The 21,052-nt window shown below is 43.8% G+C and overlaps 1 protein-coding gene across 4 annotated transcripts in view; it reads right to left on the reverse strand.

The window, feature by feature from the left end:
- arhgap33 (Rho GTPase activating protein 33) overlaps positions 1–20,096 on the reverse strand; it is a 68,621-nt gene extending 48,525 nt beyond the window's left edge. For all 4 annotated transcript variants that reach the window (XM_080767202.1, XM_080767201.1, XM_080767204.1 and 1 more), the window contains exon 1: positions 19,852–20,096. In XM_080767202.1, coding sequence (XP_080623328.1) covers positions 19,852–19,857 — 6 coding nt within the window. In that variant the 5' untranslated portion in view covers positions 19,858–20,096. The remainder of the gene's footprint in view (positions 1–19,851) is intronic.
- Positions 20,097–21,052: the final 956 nt, after the last annotated feature.

Here is a 21,052-nt window from a genome sequence, read left to right on the forward strand (position 1 = left end):
TCCGCCATAAAAAAAGGCAATTCATTAATCATATTAACAATAGGGGCGACTGTGGCTCAGGAGATAGAGCAGGTCGTCCAATGACCCATGGGTCGGCGGTTCGAATCCCGGCTCCTCCTGTCGAAGTGTCCTTGCAGGGCAAGACACCGACTGAACCCCAAATTGTGTGTGTGAATGGGTGAATGTAAAGCGAAATGGACACGGTGGCCGAAAGTAAGTACTGCAGCTCGAGCGACACTGGGCCATAGACGTCACTGTGGGTGCGTATGTGACGCATGCGCACGCACACACGCGGTGCTCGTTCATGTTCATGAAAGCGCTGTTGAATTGAATGCAATTCGATGACATTATAATAATAACCCACCACTTTTCCAACCCTGGAAGAAGGTGGCGAAAACGCCTCATGCGCTGCGGTGAGCGACTCAATGCAAGTGGATGGGAGGGGGATTCCGGTACCATCTCTATTATTTATAGCTCTATAGGGGCGGGTTCCATTCCTGTGACTGTGAGTGGCCTGGTTCCCTGAAATATATCTTATTAAATATATGTTTCTTTTAAAAAGCACGTTCAGACGATATAGGTGGATGTTATTGCACTTGTCTTGTGGACATTTCGCTGCCTGTGCGTACGAGTGAGTGACACATTTGATTGATTTGGGTTGATTCTTGGGGGTCACGATAAATCAGCCCAATATTTTACTTTGATGACTATAATATGGGGTCATAAATCATCTGTTCTCATGTTCACTTCTCCCATTGGAGTCTCCTTTTAAAAGGGCCGACGGTGGCAAAACTGAAAACACATGTGACACAGATACAGGAAATGACTGTTACAGGAAAAGTGTGCCGTTGCCTTTCTGAACCATCTCTGGTTAAACCCCACACACACACACACACGCACACGTGCACAGCCGCACACGCACACGCACAGAGAGCACGGTGTGATCAGGGCTTCCCAAGATAACAGTGTTATCAGAGTACAGCTGCCTCCCGTCTGTGTGTCAAATTGGCAGCATTAACAACAGTATACAGGTTGGTTTGGAGCAGCTGGGATTTGAATTCTGACTTTGCAGTCAGAGCCTGCATGGTCAGACCACGAAATGTCGATTCTGTTGTGAATCCTTATGATTATTATTATCATCATTATCATTATATCCATTGTGACATGAGGGAGTTTACAGTACACCCGAGTCAGTGGCTGGTATAGACCAGGTGAGCAGACTGGCTGAGTGAGTCGGAGTGTCCTGACCTGCACTATCTGTATACCCCGAGTGGACCTCTAGATCGCTAGTTCCCAAACGGTGGGTTCTTGGGACCCGTTTGTGGGTCACAGAACATCTTTCACGGGTCACGGTCTTCACGACCTTCCTATGGGGGTCTAGTAGGACTATAGTAAATGATGGGGAAAAATGTACTATTTTTATTATTTAAAAGGAAATGGGATTATTAATTATTATTTAGCCCCATGTTCGAATGCCCCCTGTCAATAACTGCTGAAATCGCTAAAACGAAAGAAAGCAGCAAATGAAAAAACGAAAAAGATGACGACCTGTGGGCACCATATAATGGGTGCTGATGACCTGGGCACCTCTGACCTGGGGCTTGCCTGGGGTGACCGGGATTGTGGGTTAGGTCCAAAAACGCACGATTCCATACAGTTAACTGCGACCTTCGGTCGCAATAAGTATATGACAAAAGGTAAGGTATATAACGCAATGCAATGCGTTATATATATATGTTTTGAGTGACACTTGCTTCATGAAAAAGGTACAAAGACATGCTCGTCCAATCCCAACTTGGGCAGGTGCTGAGCGGTGAGTAGTAGTAGTATGCACAGATGAGGAAAAGAAGGTACTACTCGCACACACTGTGGGCTCCGATGCTCGTGAAGTGCCTTCATTTGCACAAAGATGTACACTTTGACGTTTCAAGTGCAATGCTCTTCCTCAGACATTTGACACTTGCTTGAGCAATATAGACCTGTTTTAGTGTTTTGTCATGTCAATCAAGCGCTCCTTTGAATTGAATTGACGGACAGAGAAGACACGCAGTATAACACAGAGAGACAGGCATTGCGGTGTCTCTGAATAGAATGGAAACCAGTTCTCTGTGTATATGACCTGACCTATACACTCACATTTGACCCATTAAGACCTGAGGCCAATCCTGCAAAGGTCTTCTAAATCGTTAACATTTTTCAACGTCGCTATATCAGTAGTTCAAGATATTTTGTTCCAGGGAGCCCCAGAAGCTTTCAAGCTATATGAGCTCAAGCTATCAGCTTGTATTATGTGCTATTTTTTTTTTAATAACCAAAGTAAAAACAAAGCCAAAGTATGAAATGACACAGATGCTTTCCTGGTTTTAATGGGTAAACAATTACCCTACCGGCATCAATACATCTATATGCAGTATATGCACAAAGCTTCGGACATATATCGTATACAGACAGAAGTTTCCATCCAGCTGTATATAATTTTTAAGATTTGTTTTTTGACAGACACAAGTGAAGATCGACAGGAAAGAGGGAGAGAGAGGGGGAGACATGCAGCAAAGGTCGTCATGAACGGGACTCGAACACGCGACAGAGAGATTTGTGGCATGCGCCTGGACCACTAGGCCAGCGGGGCGCCCCCCTCCATCCAGTCACGTTTATTTATCCGTTTGTTTATTCATGCCATGATGAAGGATGCGCGCAGACGGTCCATATCGACCTGCCGGAGACATTGATCAGTCACATTAATGAGTGACTGCACACTATTCAGGGAACCTGCGTAGTGCTTACTAACACAGACAAACGGACATAAAAGCAGACAGAGGCAGGCACAGACAGACAGGCAGGCAGACAGACAGACAGACAGACAGACAGACAGACAGACAGACAGACAGGCAGGCAGGCAGGCAGACAAGTAGACACACAGACAGATTGTGATGACTTACCAGACAGTCGTGTCCAGCTTACCGTGCCTATACAAATCTACAGGTCCTCCCTCCAGACACACAGAAACCAAAACGCATACATGGCACACACGCCCCCACACAGACGGTACACACACACACACACACACACACACAAACGCACACACAGAGAGAGAGAGAGAGAAACAGAAACACACACAAACACGACACAGAGGGAAACAGGAATAGATAGGCTAGTTGGCTTTCAGTATAGATAGTAGATACACACGTGTCTGAGTGAGTACAGTCCGTCTGTCTGTCCGTACCAGTTAACATTAATACTGGTAGCAGTATCTGTCTGTCTGTCTGTCTGTCTGTCTGTCTCTACTCTCTACTCTCTCGCTTTCTCTCTCTCTCAACTGGAAGAAAACAGGAAATTACACAAAAAAACAGAGCTCAAGTATATTAACAACTCTAGTCAGGTCTGCACTACAGTGTGAGAGAGAGGGGGGGGCATGGTGGGGGGGGAGGTCATAAACGGCCATGCCTGAAGGTGTTCTGCCAAACTAGGTCATCTTCAGTCTGGTATAGTCTCCATGTAAAGCAGGTCTGAGGACCCCAAACAGAACACCTGGGCATGATGGGGACCCAGAACTAGGTCAGAGGTCCTGGACAAAGGAACACTTTCAACTGCCTATTCCGGGCATGTCCTTATAACATATCTAAAGACAGAACTGTGTGATAATAACATCAAAACACATCACATTACCACCAGATGTACATACATACATACATCCACCGTGTGTGGTCCCAGGTTCAATACCTAATCCTCCGAACAAAGGTTTTGTCACTAATAGGGACTAAATGTCATAATCATCTTTGAATTGTGCAGGCGGGACGTTTTAATGAAATGACGGCGGAAACCTTATAAGACGGCAACGATATGATTATGAAAACACAAGAAAAAACTCATTTCAGTTCTGTCTATAGGGGTCCAAATAACGTTTGGTTTGGTGAGCACTTTTTTTACTTTCTCACGTTATTTTACTGTCATCTAATTAGCATAGCTTAATTGAATAATCAAATCAGATTAGCCAATTGTGAAAATAATAATTAATTTCAGTCCTATAAATAAATACACAAGAAACAGAAGGCTTGATCTCATACGATCAAACCAAAAGTCTGACTATACAACATATCTTTATCAATGTTCATATTGAAAGAGCGGGGCTGCATTTCTTCCATCAGGGGAGCGGAGATCACAACAATCAGGCCTATAAGTTGTTCCAAGTCCAAAACTTTTTTTTATTATTCTTTAAAACGAATATTTAAAATAGTACAAAATAGCCTCACAATGCGCTATAGTATTTTCACTATACTTTTGTGTGACACTCTTATTATGATGAAGAACGGCATTCGTTTCACAACAAGACAGACCCTGTAAAATAAGTCTGGAGATACAAAGCTTCCGCCCGAGAGCAACGACATATATAAACATACTGTCGTTATCTGTCATGTCAGTCATGCTGAACAGCAGGTGGTCCGGCCCTAACCCCATTAACTACAACAATACAAACACGACACACAGCCGCACGCCGACTCCTCACAACAACCACGACTCAGTCACGCACTAACCAACCACGACAAAGTGTAATACCGTAGTCGCACAATAATTACCCACACCACACCAACACAACTCAGTCACGCTCTAAACCACCACCACACCACCACCACAAAGTGCAATCGCACAACAACAACAACAACCCGACACACAACACACAACAATAACTACACGATCCCAGAATAACTATACTGCACGCCACAATCACACACTGTGTGCGTCGCCCTCCAGAAGACAATAGAGGAGAAGAAGGCGATGGGTGGGGGGGGGGGGGGGGGGGGGGGTTGATCAGTGCAGTGAAGCAGAAGAGATGCTCCTCGCTCCTCATTGTCTTTCCTGCTCCTCTTTCTTATCCCTCATCAGTTCATTGTAAGACAATACAGGATGGATGGGTGAGAGAGGGGAGGGTGGAAGGAGAGAAAGGCCTGGAGTTGAGGAAGAGAGGAATAGATGGAATATATACATGTTAGGATGGAGGTAGGTGGGATGGATGGATGGATGGATCATGGATGGATGGGAGCAGGTTTTAAAAGGCAGGTTGGCTAGATGAACGGGACAGAGGAGTGGGGTCAAATCAAGGATAGTTAATTGGCGTGGAGGAGGGGTGGGCGGGCGGACGAGGTCAGTATAGTGCAGAAATTACATATTTAGTTTTATTGTCTTCAGGAAGTGCGCTGTTAGAGCCTCTCTAGACAGATCTGTTCTATGTAATTCTGATTTTATTTTCCATCCGCACACGGCGCTTTAAAGTACTATAGAATATAATGTATAAATTACTAAACACCTTAAACAAGGCCAGGTCAGCAAGAAGCGCGCAGTCCCCACATACAGCCAAGTAGGTTGCTGTGAAGCCGTTGGCTATTAGAAAGACAGATCCAGGGTCAGCCCAGCAGTCCTAGTACATACTGCCAAGTAGGTTGCTGTGAAGCCGTTGGCTATTAGAAAGACAGATCCAGGGTCAGCTCAGCAGTCCTAGTACATACGGCCAAGTAGGTTGTGTGAAGTCATTGGCTATAGCAAGACAGATCCAGGGTCAGCCCAGCAGTCCTACACACAGCCAAGTAGGTTGCTGTGAAGCCGTTGGCTATATAGCAAGACAGATCCAGGGTCAGTGTTAGTAACAAACAAGAAGGCTGCAAGAAACCCCACCATTAAAACAACCACAAGGAAAATACACGACTGTCATCAACGTGTAACGAAACGATCAGCAATCAATACGTGATGACTATACCGTCGAAATCATAAACGACCCACAATCAATACATGGTTAACTTCAAAGCACAAGCGATCAGCAATCAATACACATTATAGCGCACTGTAACACAGCATGACGCAGACAACAAATAGCCAATACACTTCTGCAATCCAAGAAGAACACAAAGACACAGGATTCAGGGTGTTGCACAACAGATGTGCAACATCTGTGAGCATGTCTTGTCTACACACACACACTACACTGCACTACACACGTCCATGCATGTGTTTGAGTGAGCGAGTTATTTAGCATTGTGCAACTGAACGCATATTAATAACAACCAGGACTGAGAGACATGGAACTGTTCTTTTATTCCTGTCAAAAAACAACAAAACAAAAGGGGAAAAAATCTTCATTGTCATCTGGTTGGTGATTTGAACCCCCGGCTGCTTGTTCACAAAACACAGGACCTGTGAATCCATCTTTGTTTCCCTGTGAGCCCCGCCCACCTCCCGTAACAAATGACAAATCATGACACGGATGTGTTAAGTCCATGTCTGAAAAAAAGAAGAATGGTCTAAACACATTCACGCCGTAAAGCCACATTTTCCTATTGTTGTCTAGTTTTATTGTGTGTGTTCGCGTGCGTTGCGTGCGTGCGTGAGAGAGCAGGGTTATGGGGATGCGGTTTCTGTGCCAGTGCAGTGGTGAGCTGCTTCAACAAACTGATCTCTACACAGTGACCGGCCGCATATACAGGATGAAGAGACAGACGGGGAGCAAACTGACAGACTTTATGTCATTCTTGTAGATCTGCTATTTTTCGATAGCTATAAAGTGTAACACCAAGAGGGGTTCCCGGCCCAGAATGGGTTAACAAACCAGTGAATCATAAAAGCCAATATGGAGTTCAATAAAGTGAAGCTGTGATTTGATAGAAAAAAAGGGAAGACGACCTACTTTTATTTATCTGGAGAATGTTCTTTTTTTTTTTTGGGAACGCATTACATCCAGCAGACTTCTGTAAAACAACACTGTAACTATGTTTTAAAAACATTAGGATATATATATTTTTTTTTTCTGTAAATCGTGGCCTTGTGCAACTAATTGCTAATTAGCACTATTATCTTGTGGGGGAATTTGGTTTTAACCGTTTGAATGTAGAAGAGGAGAGCAGGAGGTTAGATCCTTTGACATTCCAGAGGGTCTCCCTTGGAAACCCCTCTTTCACACCAGCCTTCCCCTCCTCCTCTTCTTCTCCTGTCCAACTCTCCCTCCCTGCTCCTCCCCTCCATGTTTTCTCCTCGTAAAAAACCTCCTCGGAGACAAACAGCGGCCTGGTGAAAACAACAAGCAGTACCTCCTACAACTGGGACTGTCAACGCTGAACGCTCCCGTAGAATTGCCACCAGTAAAGAAAAATAAACAAACTTGAATTCTGTTATTTTTTTTTCTTTTTAAGGAGAGAGTTCACTTGCTTTTATCTTCACAGAGAGAGAGAGAGAGAGAGAGAGAGAGAGAGAGAGAGAGAGAGAGAGTAACTGACAGTAACTGAGAGGAAACCGTACACTGGAGAGGAATGCTGTATCGGATTCCAGAGCACGCACACGCTCAATTCTACTACTTCCAAAATGAGGAGGATTCATTGCACCAATTGCACATTTGAAAAGATATGCCTGTACTGTACTGTACTGTACGTGCAAATAGTGTCCAATAATAACCGAGTGCACGGTTGGGCCTATAGAGGCTTTAGGTTGAGGTCTGTAGTAACCAGGTGCATCTAATGATAACTAATGACACAAAATCAACATCTTGCCACACCACATCTCGTCAGAAGCCTGAAGGATCGGGCCCTCAGTTTTTCCGACTGTGCTCACGTCCGATGAAATTGTCCAATTTGGTCTATTCACAACAAAACAAATTCTTGTTACTCACACTTCTGCATCATGTCACAACTGGTCGCATTACAAACGGTGCAATCATGTCAATTAATTCCACAGCAACTGAAGCACTTTCACAGCACTAGTACCTACTTATGCACAATAAGTAGGCCCCATGCGCACAGTACACAGCACCTCAAATTGTGCTATTTGTCTGTACTTCGTATACTGTTGCCATTATCCAATTGTGTCTTTGTTATTATTACTGCTACAATGTTGATGAACCGAATGGATGTACAGCACATGCTGGTAGTACTGATTGTACATTAATTAACTGATTATTCTGTTCACCTTGTGATCAATTCAGATGGCACAATATCACAAACAAGTACAAAACAAGGGTAACAATTCAGTAATCTGAATAGAAATAGACATGAATTGCATAAGATATTTACCCAGCCGTTAAAAACAAATCTAACTTTTAATTTGAATGGTGTAGTAGCGGTTTCACTCCTGGCTGTCTGTCATTTGTATAGACTGGTAGGTAGACATTACAGGCTGATGTATGCCCCTTTTCTTCAACAGGCAACACGCAGGCGTGCGCGCGCACACACATACACACACACACACACACACACACACACACACACACACACACACTCACACACACGCCAACAGCATACTAAAGCGCTACACACACACACACACACACACACAGCCTCAATGCCAGCTGAGAGAAAGGGAAAGAAAAACACAGTCACAGTGTCCATACAAACGCTGTCGCTCTGTGTGACACACACACACACACACACACACACACACACACACACACACACACACACACGCACACACACAGCCAGTTGAAAGGGAAACGGACATAAAGAATGAATAACAGTCACATTCACACACTCACACTCACACAGCAGAGAGAGAGAAAGAGATTGAGGCACAACCACTCAGTTGCAGCTCAGTGTATATGGGATGTTATTAATTAAGCCATATGTTAGGCCTATATACTTTGTTGTATGATGGTGTTGTTGTGCAACAAACGTTGCACAGTACCAACTCACTACGCATTGTGATGTGCAAGTTGCGCTTATATATTTGCCATCTTCAATATTTGTATAAATATTTGAAAACACACGCGCGCACACACACACACACACACAAATACGTTTCAATCAACAATTCTTTCAGAGGAAAATCCACTCTTTTCATTGAGTTCAGAGGGTCGGACAACAGCATATGGGTGGGGGTCCCCCGTGTCTGCCATTGGAGAAACGTGTACATATGCAATTTTTTGAACAAGAATCTTGAAAGTGTTTGAAAAATGTCAAATAATTTAGAAGGAGGAATGTGTAGATTCGGCCTCGGGTCTCTCCATGGGATAAATATGTGTGAACGAGCATGCTACCAGCTCTTGGGTTTTGCTCTTGAAATTTGACAGACAGTCACATGCGAGCTGTGTGTGGTCGCAGATTAAAACTGCACCGTAGAGGAAGATTTATCGATAAAAAGCCTTTCCCCCCATTGAGCTTTTGTGATGCGCCATAATTCTCCTCGACAAAAAATACTTGGCTGGAGAAATGGCTAACAAGACACAGCTCTGGGTGTGGTGCAGTGATGAGATGCTGACTGACAGTGTGTGGAAGAGCACACACACACACACACACACACACACCCCCACACGCGTGTGCGTGCGCACACACATACACACACACACCTAGGAGCCCTGTGTATGTATGTGTGTGTGTACGCGTGCATGTGTACTACGTTGTTCAAGCTTTCAAATCAGTCTCGATTCCCACCAGTCACAATTCTAGTGCTGTACAATCTTTCGAATAAAGATCTAATATTCTAAATTTGAGCAGGAATCGTGCATGCAGTAGTTGTCTGTCTTAGGTTTTTGCTACAAGAGAGAGACTTTAAGAGTGGTTTAAGTCAAGCACTTTGATGTTGTCTGTTTAACCCATGTTGGACTGAGGTCGATTAAAAAAAAAGGCTTCTAAATCCTATTTTTTCCCCTGAAAAACCCATGTTTCTATGGCAGTGGTGCTCAACCTTTTTCAAGTCAAGGAACCCCAGAATCATCTCTATTGGGCCACGGACCCCCATTTCAAAATATGTAGTTCAGGGACCCCCCCCCCCCCCCCCCAGAAGCTAATATTTTAGTTACAAATGTTCGCTCTGAAATATATTTTCAAAGACTTGCGCCACATTTTCATGACTTTTCAAAAAAATAGCAGACCTACAAGCTCGTACAGCACTACCGTATAGTCACATCCCGGAGCATACTACGTCTTCTAGCCAAATCTGCGTTTACAGCAAGAATGACTGACATGTTCTGCCACTCATCTCAATAACCACACCAGAATTAAATGGGCCAGAACCACAGAATCATCCAGCGAACTGAGAGAGAGAGAGAGGGACTTCTCGGACCTCGTCTTCTCAAGACTACCACTAAACCACCTCGTCAAACCAGCCGAGTTCATTCATGTATATAAGTTCTACAAGACTACAGCAACATTTTTTGTTTTAATATAGATGTTATGCAGGGTTTCTTCTGAAACGGCTTGGTATACTGGTCCCATTCACTCGTACTAAAGAAACGCCACTGGGTGTCTGAGCACTTGAGACAGACAAGTCAGTATAGCATGCAACAGCAAAAAACATAAAAACATGCTCCACAGAGGAGCTCAGCTATTTTCAGGTTGTGTCTACAGTTGCTGGAATGGAACTGTTTAAAAGCCATTTGAAGCCTGGTGCACACACACACACACACACACACACACACACACACACACACACACACACAACTACCCGCATCATGCACAGATGAAGATACTGTAGACACTCACGCACACACCTGCATGCACACAGACAGCCCACACACACAGACACACATGCCCAATATATGCTTGTGCTGTGCACTGCACACAAAGACACAAACATGCATGCATGCATGCACAGAGCATCATGTTAGCTATTTTGTGTGTTGAGGCTGTGTTGGTGTTATATAACTACAAAGCCTGACCGCCCCCCCCCCCCAGCCCCCCCACCCCCCATCTCCAGGAGGCAGAGTACTGAGAGCAAAGAGGAGGAGATGTAGAGGAAGGATGGTGAGATGAACAGGAAACTAAGATAATTATAAGGCATTCCACTGTTAGCCCACCTCTCCTCTCCTCTCCTCTCCTCTCCTCTCCTCTCCTCTCCTCTCCCTCCATGAACCAATAATGCCTAATTCATGGTCCACGGAGGCATTTCAAATGGTTCGTTCACTCAAGATATAGAAGCTATAGTGTAATATAGTCTGTTGATGCTCTCTCGGCCCAGGAATGGCTGCAAACATCCAAGAACAGGCACGTCAAACCATGAACAAAAAACAAAATACCGGTAACAATAAATACCAAAATAATTATGTTTTTTGTTTTTTTAAACATACAATTTAAACCGGTCCTGAGCTGGACGCCGGTCATAGAGTGAAAGGTGTGGTCTCATCTCATGATGTGTGGTGGTTTGTAATGCTACCGACAAAGTGATGTTGTGTTCCGTCTGTGTTAGTATTGATCAGCAGCAAAGAGACGCCATTAAGATACAACGATAAGTAATGGGCTAATGCACAGCGCACGCACGCACGCACGCACGCTCACATGCGCGCACGCTCTCAGATATAGCCACCGGCGGAATACTAAACAAAAACACATTCATGCGCTGCCTGTCTCTCAAATGTGCAGACTCTCTCTCTCTCTCTCTCTCTCCTTCCATCTCCCACCCAGTTAACCAACACACAAACCAGTAAATGATCCTCCCTCTCCCTCCCTCCCTCCCTCCCTCCCTCCTCCATCCAGGGTGGATGGCTGCATGTCGTTAGTGGTGAGGCTGTAATGAAACAGTCCAGGAGGACGATGGTCTGACTCTGTGGGACACGCGGCTCAACCCATCTGTCAGTCCAGCCTTTGTCCTCCTCTCCTATAGCGCCGTGCCCAACACTCAACACACGCACACTCTCACACACACTACACAGTGTAACATATTGAACATACACACCTTCACCTGACTAGACAACAAAACACAACACAAGTTACACAACACAGGCTTTTTTACTTTTTCATTATAGACACAATTGCTAAATTGCCTCAGTTTAGCCTGGTTTCCAGCCCATAGACCTACACTAAACTGCTTCAGGAAGCGTCTGAAAATCAGATCAGTTCTGAGCTTTGTAGATTGGCTGTTCACCATGTCTTTTGGCGATGAATTAAATAGGGCTTAATAGGTTAAAGGCTATATATCGGTATTATCTTTTTCAGCTGCCGATATCCAATCAATGTTCAACTTCAACTTTATTGTTACATTGTTGCCGGTTTACATGTGTAAAAAAGGGAGTGAAATTATTCTTCGTACAAGCTCCCATATGTCATTTTCAGAAAGGGATGGAGAATGGAGGTAGAAAGAAAGAACAATGAAAACAGATATTACATTAAAATACGCCTGATACGAGTAGAGTCAAATATATACGTAATACAAGCAGCTCAGATATTCCAGAATACAGCCTATGAGTAGAGTCAAAGATTCCAGACTTTGTCCTCTGGTGCCACTGCAAGACATGCATGGTTATCGGTTAGCTACAGATGTTTTGCATTCCAGTTACTGCATTTGAATTGAAAGAAACAAATTATATAGCTAGTATTCGCTGTTTACGCAACACATGGATAAGAAACCGACCTGACCCCGAGTCAATAAACACTGATTTGCTTCGTCTTTTATTATGTTTGCAAACTAAGTTGTATGAGCAACAGGCTGTCCCTTGGTTTTTACAGCCATTGTTAGTGTTGGTGATTAGCAGGGCTGTGACACTGACAGGAAAACCGTGTGTGCGTGCGCTGCGTGCGTGCGTGCACGTGTGACGTGTGTGTGTACGAGTGTGTGATAAACCATGGGTACAGATGAAGATATTTGCATATATATATCGCCATATATATTTGAAAACCTGGGCCATGTACATAAACTGACCACGAGTGGCCTAACAATAGCTAGCGTCACAAAGACCAAAGCCAAACAACTTGCCAAAATTGCTCTGTTTCGGCTGTTTTAGGCAGTTTTGTCTGTGTGGAGGAGAAAGTGCCATGTGTATCCTTAGGTGCCCATGAACTGTCAACACCGTTACAAGGCATTACATTAGTCTCCCTGTTAAATTAATTGTAATTTGTGGATTCAAGTGTGTGTGTGTGTGTGTGAGAGAGAGAGAGAGAGAGAGAGAGAGAGAGCGCTCAGGTCTCTGGTTTATTCCAGGTCTAATTGAACGTTTCACCACACTTCCATGTACGGCAAAGCACTTGTTCCGTCATGTCTAACTGACTGAACATCCTAGTTCAACAAGCTGATCCACTCTGTGTTTGTTTTATGTAAAACCAAACCACCAGCATTGCTAACAGCTAACACACACACACACACACACACACACACACGCCCGTGTGCCGACGGCCATTAGACTGGTTACTTTCCACTGTCTGACACTGCGTTCACCAGTGACCTGACCCAGTGGCCTAAAACTTAACCTAACGCTAATCCTAAAATAACTGCTTGGAAAGTGAGGAGGAGCAATAGGATTCTACTGCTTTCAGTCCTCATGACTCCTTTAGTTCATGTGTACATGTTTTATAACTGCTGGCTTTCTCTCACCAGCACAAGATACTGTGATTTCTTCTATATCTGTATGTGCTACACATGTTGTCTGTACTTGCAGAAGACTTCTGACATGCACCATGTGTACATTTCTGAGTATATTTGATATTATTGCGTCTTCTGGTTATATCCGACTTTGTTTATGTTGGGAGACTTTCACCCAAGTTGAAGCTGAGTCACAGTGACGAGGACACGACGACACCATCTCCATAATGACACCATAAAGAAATATAATATTTAACAGGTGGTAAAGTACGCACACATACAGTAAGTAATGGAACACTGACACTCAAGTACGCACTACGCATGTTGTATAGATCAGTGGTTCCAAAAAAAACTTTTAGCTCGAATAAACCCCAAAAAATAAATGTGATGTCTCCATGGACCCAAACTAGTGAAATTTGCCGATCTACAAGCACACAAGACAAAGACAAGACAAAACGAGCTTGTAGATCTGAAAAGTATTTTACCCCTCAAATGAACGGATTTTTTTAATGGAATTATTTTGAAATGGGGTATTGAAATAATAATAATACCGGTAATCAAAAACTAAATGCAGGAAAAACAAAATAAAGGGGTTCATCCGCGATTGGTCTGTGACCCACATAATGGGTCCAGACCCACTGTTTGGGAAACAGTGGTATAGACAGGTTAGTTAGATTCATGTCCAGTCATGTCTCATGTGGGTTTATTCAGCTAGTCAATTCCTATCACCGTGTGGCTGCATGCAAAGTGCAAACGCACATTATCAGACCACACACACACACACACACACACACACACACACACACACACACACACACACACAAACACACACACACTCCCCTCCCATTTGCATGCTGCTGCTGGCGGAATAGTTTAGTTTCTGCTTCTGTGTAAAGCATGTCTAAAGTATGTGTCTATAGGACAAGAGATCCTATTACAATCTGCTGCTCCCGGTGGAAAATAGGTTGAATCATCGCTGTGTGAAAACGGTGCTCCTAAAATTAACATCTCATCTACACATTAATAATCTCAGAGGGCGGATGTGAGGAGCACTTCAGAGAGGCCCTGCCAAGTGCTACTTCCAACTGGGACAGTGACTGATTGCTTCGCTGGCCTGACGTGACTTTTTATTGGCCGCGGGCCACCGGACACCGCTTGCTTCTAGAACCGTGGCAAGGTCAGGGTCTATATAGACGAGCCATTATTCCGTTTAGATGTCTGCGTATTGACAGAGCCGTCCCGGTCGTATAGACATAGGCTGGTCTCCGTGTCCAAAAAGGGCAGCTCCGTTTTCTTTTGCTAAACAGATCCTTGTGGGAAGTGCTAGGCATGTCTACTGCCGTTGCTATGAGACCGAGAGACCACTGACTACCTGTTTGAATGGGGAACAAGAGAGGCTGATGAAAAGGATGTCTGTCGGTCTGTCTGTCTGTCTGTCTGTCTGCTCCTGCCTCATCTTTACGTTTCTACGATCACAACTGTTTGTAAAGCGGTTCGAGCCCAGTTCTATGTATGAAAGTAAAGCAGATTTTCAAACAGCATCGTCCCTAAAGCAGTAAAGACACGCTGAGATCTGGTGTGAACTGTGTACTATATTCAATGTACGGTACACCGGGGCATCGTTCACTTTGTAAAGAACAAGAAACCAGTACTGAGGAGTATTATGAAATCATCATCTATTCTGGACATGTCTAGTCCTATACTGAGGCATTCAATCACAACAGAAGTTATCTCGTCATGACACTTTCCATTGCGTTCCTCAACAAAGGTCAAGACGATGGTCGTGACCTGGTCTATAGTCTTTAAAGATTCCAAGTACCTTAAAGGAGAATTCCATACTAGAAGGCTTTCTTACTTTTATTTGTAGTTGTTACGTCCCCACCAAAGAGGTCCAGGTATTATTTTGTGCAAAAATGCATTATTGGCTATTTCCCCTACCATAAGCGAATTAGCACAACACACACCCCATAGCCCCATGCAATTCATTGAGGGCTTATGGTAGGGGAAATAGCCAATGATGCGGTTTTGCACCTGGACCTCTTTGATGGGGACAGACAACTACAAATAAAGGTAAGAAAGCCTTCTACTATGTTATTCTCCTTTAAGAGCCAGAACCGAAACTTGTTTGATAATGCTGCTCGACCCGTGGGGGGTCAGATCAACATATCTGCCTGGGTGACAGCAGACTGCTGCTGGCTGCTACCCCCCAGCCGTTTGCTGGGGCGTAAGATCTTAATTTTCGGGCCTGTTAAGAACCGTTTTCGCCGGCTGCCGGGCGCGGCTGCACTAATAACTTTGGGGAGGCCCGTCTAGAGTTTAAATGGACAGGTATCAGTCAAAAGGGAGACATAGAAGAGGAAGGATGGATGGGGAAGGATCAACATAATGGAATGTCAGAACAGGTCAGCTCCATATATGGAGATCTAAGGGTTTGAGGTCAGTTGCTGGCCAATATTGATGACATCAGGGATCTCCATATGGGCTTAATATTGATGATATCAGGGATCTCTATCCCTGATTACGTCACATGATGTCACATGCTCCATCCCTGATGATGTCAGGTGATGTCACATGCTCCATCCCTGATGATGTCACGTGATCTCTATCAACACGACTAACCAACACACACACACACGGACGGGAAATGCCCGATTCCATAGTTCTTCGGTCGCAATAATATATTTCATGAAGTCTGAAGAATGCAAGATCTGACAATGAGGCTAAAGAGCAAAGCCTCCTCCCCCACTTCTGTTTTTCGTAATAATCGAAGCATAATGCTTGCCGTTTATCAGAAATGGAAATTCTAAAATAAAATGTAAAGTTTGTGTAAATATATTTCTGTGAACGGAAAAGATGAACAGATGACAGCTTCCGTTATCGGCCTTCAGGATGTGTATAGTTCCAGACTCCATACTAGCATTTGGAGATAGTGGAATAGTTGTCTGGCTACACAAAGCTCTGAGTACTAATGACTAATTGCATCATTTGAATTACAATCCAGCCTATACATAAAACGAATAGCCTTCATGTAAGATCCGTTTTGAGGTGGGCTTTGTGGTTGTTGTGAAATGATTCAGCCACCTCAAGAACTGTCACAATATTCAGCTTGTTACCCTGGCCTACATGGAGAGGAGGAGAGATGAGAGGAGTCAGAGAGAGGAGGAGGGATGCTCACACAGGAGAGAAGAGTGAAATGAAGAAAAGAGGTCATGGAAAGAGGCTTGTAAGAGAGAGAGAGAGGCAGAGACAAAAGATGCTTAGTATCTGCAGCAGTCTCGCTGTAAACCACCATGTCAATATAATTAGGTCAACCTAATTGGTAAGCAAAAATGATCTACCATAATCAATTCAATTGACTGTAGAAATCGACCATTTTAACATATTCACTCCGGGAACAGAAGCTTGGGTCAACAACATGGACAGGCGGCTGAGATCCGCCGCTTGTGGCTATATTCAAAAGGAGGGGAAGTGAAACTCTACAGCTGTTATTTATAATATTATACGCATGAGGACATTTTTAATTTACAAATTGTATCATCTGCTCTCTGTTGGCTGTGTAAACCATGTGGGTCTTCTCAGCATGGGGTCTGGAAACCCCTCTGGGTCTTTGAGGGGGGGTTCCAGCAGGGTCGCCAGCTAAATGACTGATTGTTCGTCTTCACTAAAAAGCAAATACAAGTAGAGTACGTACAAAAATGAAGCCTATATTTGTATCTGTCTTGACCGCTATCTCTAGGTCTACAGCACATTGAGTAAAGGGATTCTGGACCAAATGAGAATGAGACCATGTCTGACCAAAACCGTGTACAAATCTTCCCAGATTGCTGTCCCAGAAATTAAAAACAAATAAATGTAATTAAAATGGGTGTCTGTGGGCCTAATGCACATCAAATTAGGGGTCCTTGAAATGATAAGGGTTGTGAGTGTGACTGACAAGCCAGCTGATGGTTTTGTTCAGCTGGGTGAAGCTGGCAATCAGTGGAGCCATGAAGAGAGACATGTTCATTCAGGGCAGTGTTGCCAACTTAGCGGATTTGTCGTCATATTTAGCTTCTTTCCAGACCCCCCTAGCGACTGAATTAGTGAAAAGCTTCTGGCGAGAAATCTAGCTTTTTTCCCCTGGTGAATTGGGGACAAATCGTGTTGACAGGCGCCAGATATGCGCCAGAGATAAAATCATTTTTTTGTTTTTCTCAGCCTCAAATCCGCTAAATTGGCAAAACTAAAAGTGGTCGGCGCGTCTGGTCTGGCTCACAGGTCACAGCAGGCTCAGTGGCTTCCTCGGCTCGGTTATGTGCACACTGCACAGACTGTCTACCAGTGCTTCCTCCTTTCTTGCTCTGCCTAGGCGAGTGCGCTCCGGTGCGGTATTTCCGAACGCGCCTCTCGAGCTCGACAGAGCAAGAAAGGAGGAAGCACTGGCAGCTCAGTTTAGTCTGCTAGTAAAAATAAAATACACACTCGGATGCTTAAAGTATTAACCTTCTAATTCCTGTATGGATCGGAACAAAATAGCGTTCTAAACATTAGTTGAATTGTGGTATGTTTTTTTTATATTACAATGAGTTTAAACGATGTGTTATCAAATGAAGAGATGATACAAACTAAGTGCACATAAATGACAAATGTTTTTCTGGGCTGTCTACATATTTTCGTTGCTAGGGGCGCCTAAAAGTCGCTAGGGACGCAAAAAAGTCGCTAGGGGCGGCGCGCGCTACGCGCGCGCATATCCCACCCCTGGCGACTTTTAGCGACTTTTCGAGGAGCCACTAGCTACTTCCGTCACTGGAGAGTTGGCAACACTGATTCAGGGAGGGGCCGGCTGGCTAGTACCATGGAAGGGTCTGTCTGCTCGAACAGACTTACAGACATGTATCAACAACATGCCTATTTACCAATATTACTATTAATATAACTATGCGAAGTCCATGTGTTCTGCTGAAGCAGGCAGACCTGTCGTAGCTAACCGGCTAAACGCTACTTTGGCTGCTAAAAACAGACAATGGCCATTTGTCACCAAGTTGAGCGGCACGAGGAGAAGAGTTACACCAGAGCGGTGAACTTATCGAATTGTGTAACCGCCAGAGGTCACTGTTCTGTTTACGTCCTATTGAATAGCTAATTATTTGAGAAATTAGACTTTTCTCAGTGGGAAGATATATAAAAGACCTGTATTGATCCCAATGGGGTAATCCTAGCCTTGGTCCAGTGCATATAGCTCTCTCTCTCTCTCTCTCTCTCTCTCTCTCTCTCTCATTGGACCAGGGCTAGGGTAATCCAAGCGCCAAAGACAGTACAGCAGTTAAAAACAGGTTACAGGGCAAAGGAAAAAAGTATAGTAGCCTAATCTAGATAGAGTTATGGAGAGACACTTCTAGATCTGCGATCTGGTGCTACTCTCATATTAAACGAACTTGGGAAAATTCTCATTCTAATACTCTGCTACTAAAATGTGGAATGCCCTGGCAACATCCATCAAACAGGCCTAAAATCCATCTTTTCAGGAGACCAAAAGGGGGGGTAAATGTTATGATGAATTGAAAATGGTGGACCCTATTGTAAACAAGTGTAATTATTTATGGTGTCGTCCAGTTAACAGTGTTTGTATTGAGTTGTGCTTGAAATGTACTGTAATTCTGAAAACTGTTAATAAATACTTGTCAAAAGGACACTGTGTTAATTTCCCTGTATGTTACATGGCACTGAACCCCATCCATTCATTTATTCATGCATCCATCCATTCATAAATATTCCTTCATTGCAGACAACAAACCAGGGCAGAGAGACCCCCTGCTGGAGTCGCAGTAATCGACAAGTCACCGTTGCCGGTGTAACAGTGACGTTACTAATGGCAACAACGGCGCCAAGAAGCATCTCCGTTTGGCTTCAGGAGGACGTGGCTAGCTGCCTGGGTTAGCACCAATGCTAACAATAGCTAACAACAACTACTGTAACGTTATACTGGGTGCTGTAATACGTCTTTTATTAAAGTGTTCACGACACAACCCGTCCAGTTAACAGCGGCTGTCATCACAACAACACCGACCACGACCAAAATGACTACAACAACAACGTGTTGACGTTAATATTGTGAAATTACAGTAGATATAGTGCATCACTGTACTGTAATTCCATACAACAACGAACAACTCACTCCGTTGGTATTAATGTGAGCCTAACGTCCATTAAAAAATGCGTTATATGGCGTTTTATTTTGGTAAAAAAACAAAGCAAAAAAAAATCCTAAATAATAATGAAGTCCAACAACTTGAGCCAACACTGCTTCATGTGTACAGTCCTACGTCGACGTACAAATATGACTTTCTTATAACTCGTTAAATTTAAGATGAATGTATCCCACTACCTGAACAACAAGTTTGCCGTTTCGGCTAAAAATGACGTATTTTTTATTAATAAAATGAACCTGAATAATTTATAGAACTGTGTTGCAATAATGAAACATCAGGCAGGTTTTTAACGGTTAAACCCCTTAGTAGTGACTGCTGTTTTTTTCTTCTCCCCTTACGTAAGTAAGAATACAATACATGAAAGGATGGTGTTTTTTGTTAAATAAATGTAAAAATCTCTTACCACCATTCCGAAGTCGTGGGTCGGTGGACAGGCTGTCTGATCGTTACGGAGGGACGCCGTGGTGAATGAAGATTATAATCCACTCTATAGACAGATAGATCCAGTGATACAATCACTACAACACGTTCAATTCATTGATTCGTTCGTTCATTCATTCGAACCGTTGTTCGTTGTTGTTGAGCGGCGTTCTGTGTGTTGATGAGGCTCATTATTCTTCTGACGTGATTTTCTCTCAATACGAAGAAGGAGCGTCTCTCTGAAACCGAGACACACACACACACACAGATGAGAGAGTCAGTCAGAGGCTGAGAGTCTGAGAGGCGGTGTGGGAGCTGGGAGGAGAGGAAGGAAAGAGGGAGGTGTGTGTGTGTGTGTGTGTGTGTGTGTGTGTGTGTGTGTGCGTGCGTGCGTGTGTGTGTGTGTGTGCGTGCGAGAGAGAGAGAGAGAGAGAGAGAGAGAGAGACTGTGAGTAAAACAATTAGTTTTTATTCTACAGACGCTCAAACCAAAACAAATATAGGTATAGTAAAGTGTAGGCCTACATTTATTATAATTTAAAACTGGGGAGATAATTCTACAAATTGGCTTGTATATTCTGGCTGTTAAAATGACACACACTTTATGATGTGCAGAGGTGTGCCACACATGTGTCACGTGTGACTCTTGTTGAGAATGGAACCTTTACAATCTTCAGAAATATGATGACACTATGGTGCCTTAAATGAACCCCAGAGGAGACAACGCATCATGGAAAGCGACAGGGACATGCGAGAAGAGACCAGTTCGGGGGAGGGGTCCGAGGGAATGTTCATAATCATAAATACATTTAGATTGCATGAATTTGCATACAGTTGTGATGTATCATGTTACGGCCTACTACCATGTAGGCCTAGTAGGGCCTACTACCATAGAGCAATGGGTGTGAAACATTGGAATGATCGTATTTTGCGCATAGCTGATGTATGAACTCTTAATTCTTTGCTTCCAATTTCCATTATAGATATAATCAGACTATCGCATTCCATTCCCGCTGCTTTCCAGATATTTTAATCCCCAGACTGTCACACACAAATCCGACATGGACTCGATCATCTCATTATGGCATTAAACTGGCTGTGGCCAGTGGCACGAAGTTGGAGTACCCTCTAGTGGACAGTGCATGTGAGCTCTTGAAATCCCAGTAAATGCTGTATGCAACTTA

This window comes from Protomyctophum bolini (assembly GCF_963924005.1).
Source record: "Protomyctophum bolini genome assembly, chromosome: 7".
Lineage (NCBI taxonomy): Eukaryota > Metazoa > Chordata > Actinopteri > Myctophiformes > Myctophidae > Protomyctophum > Protomyctophum bolini.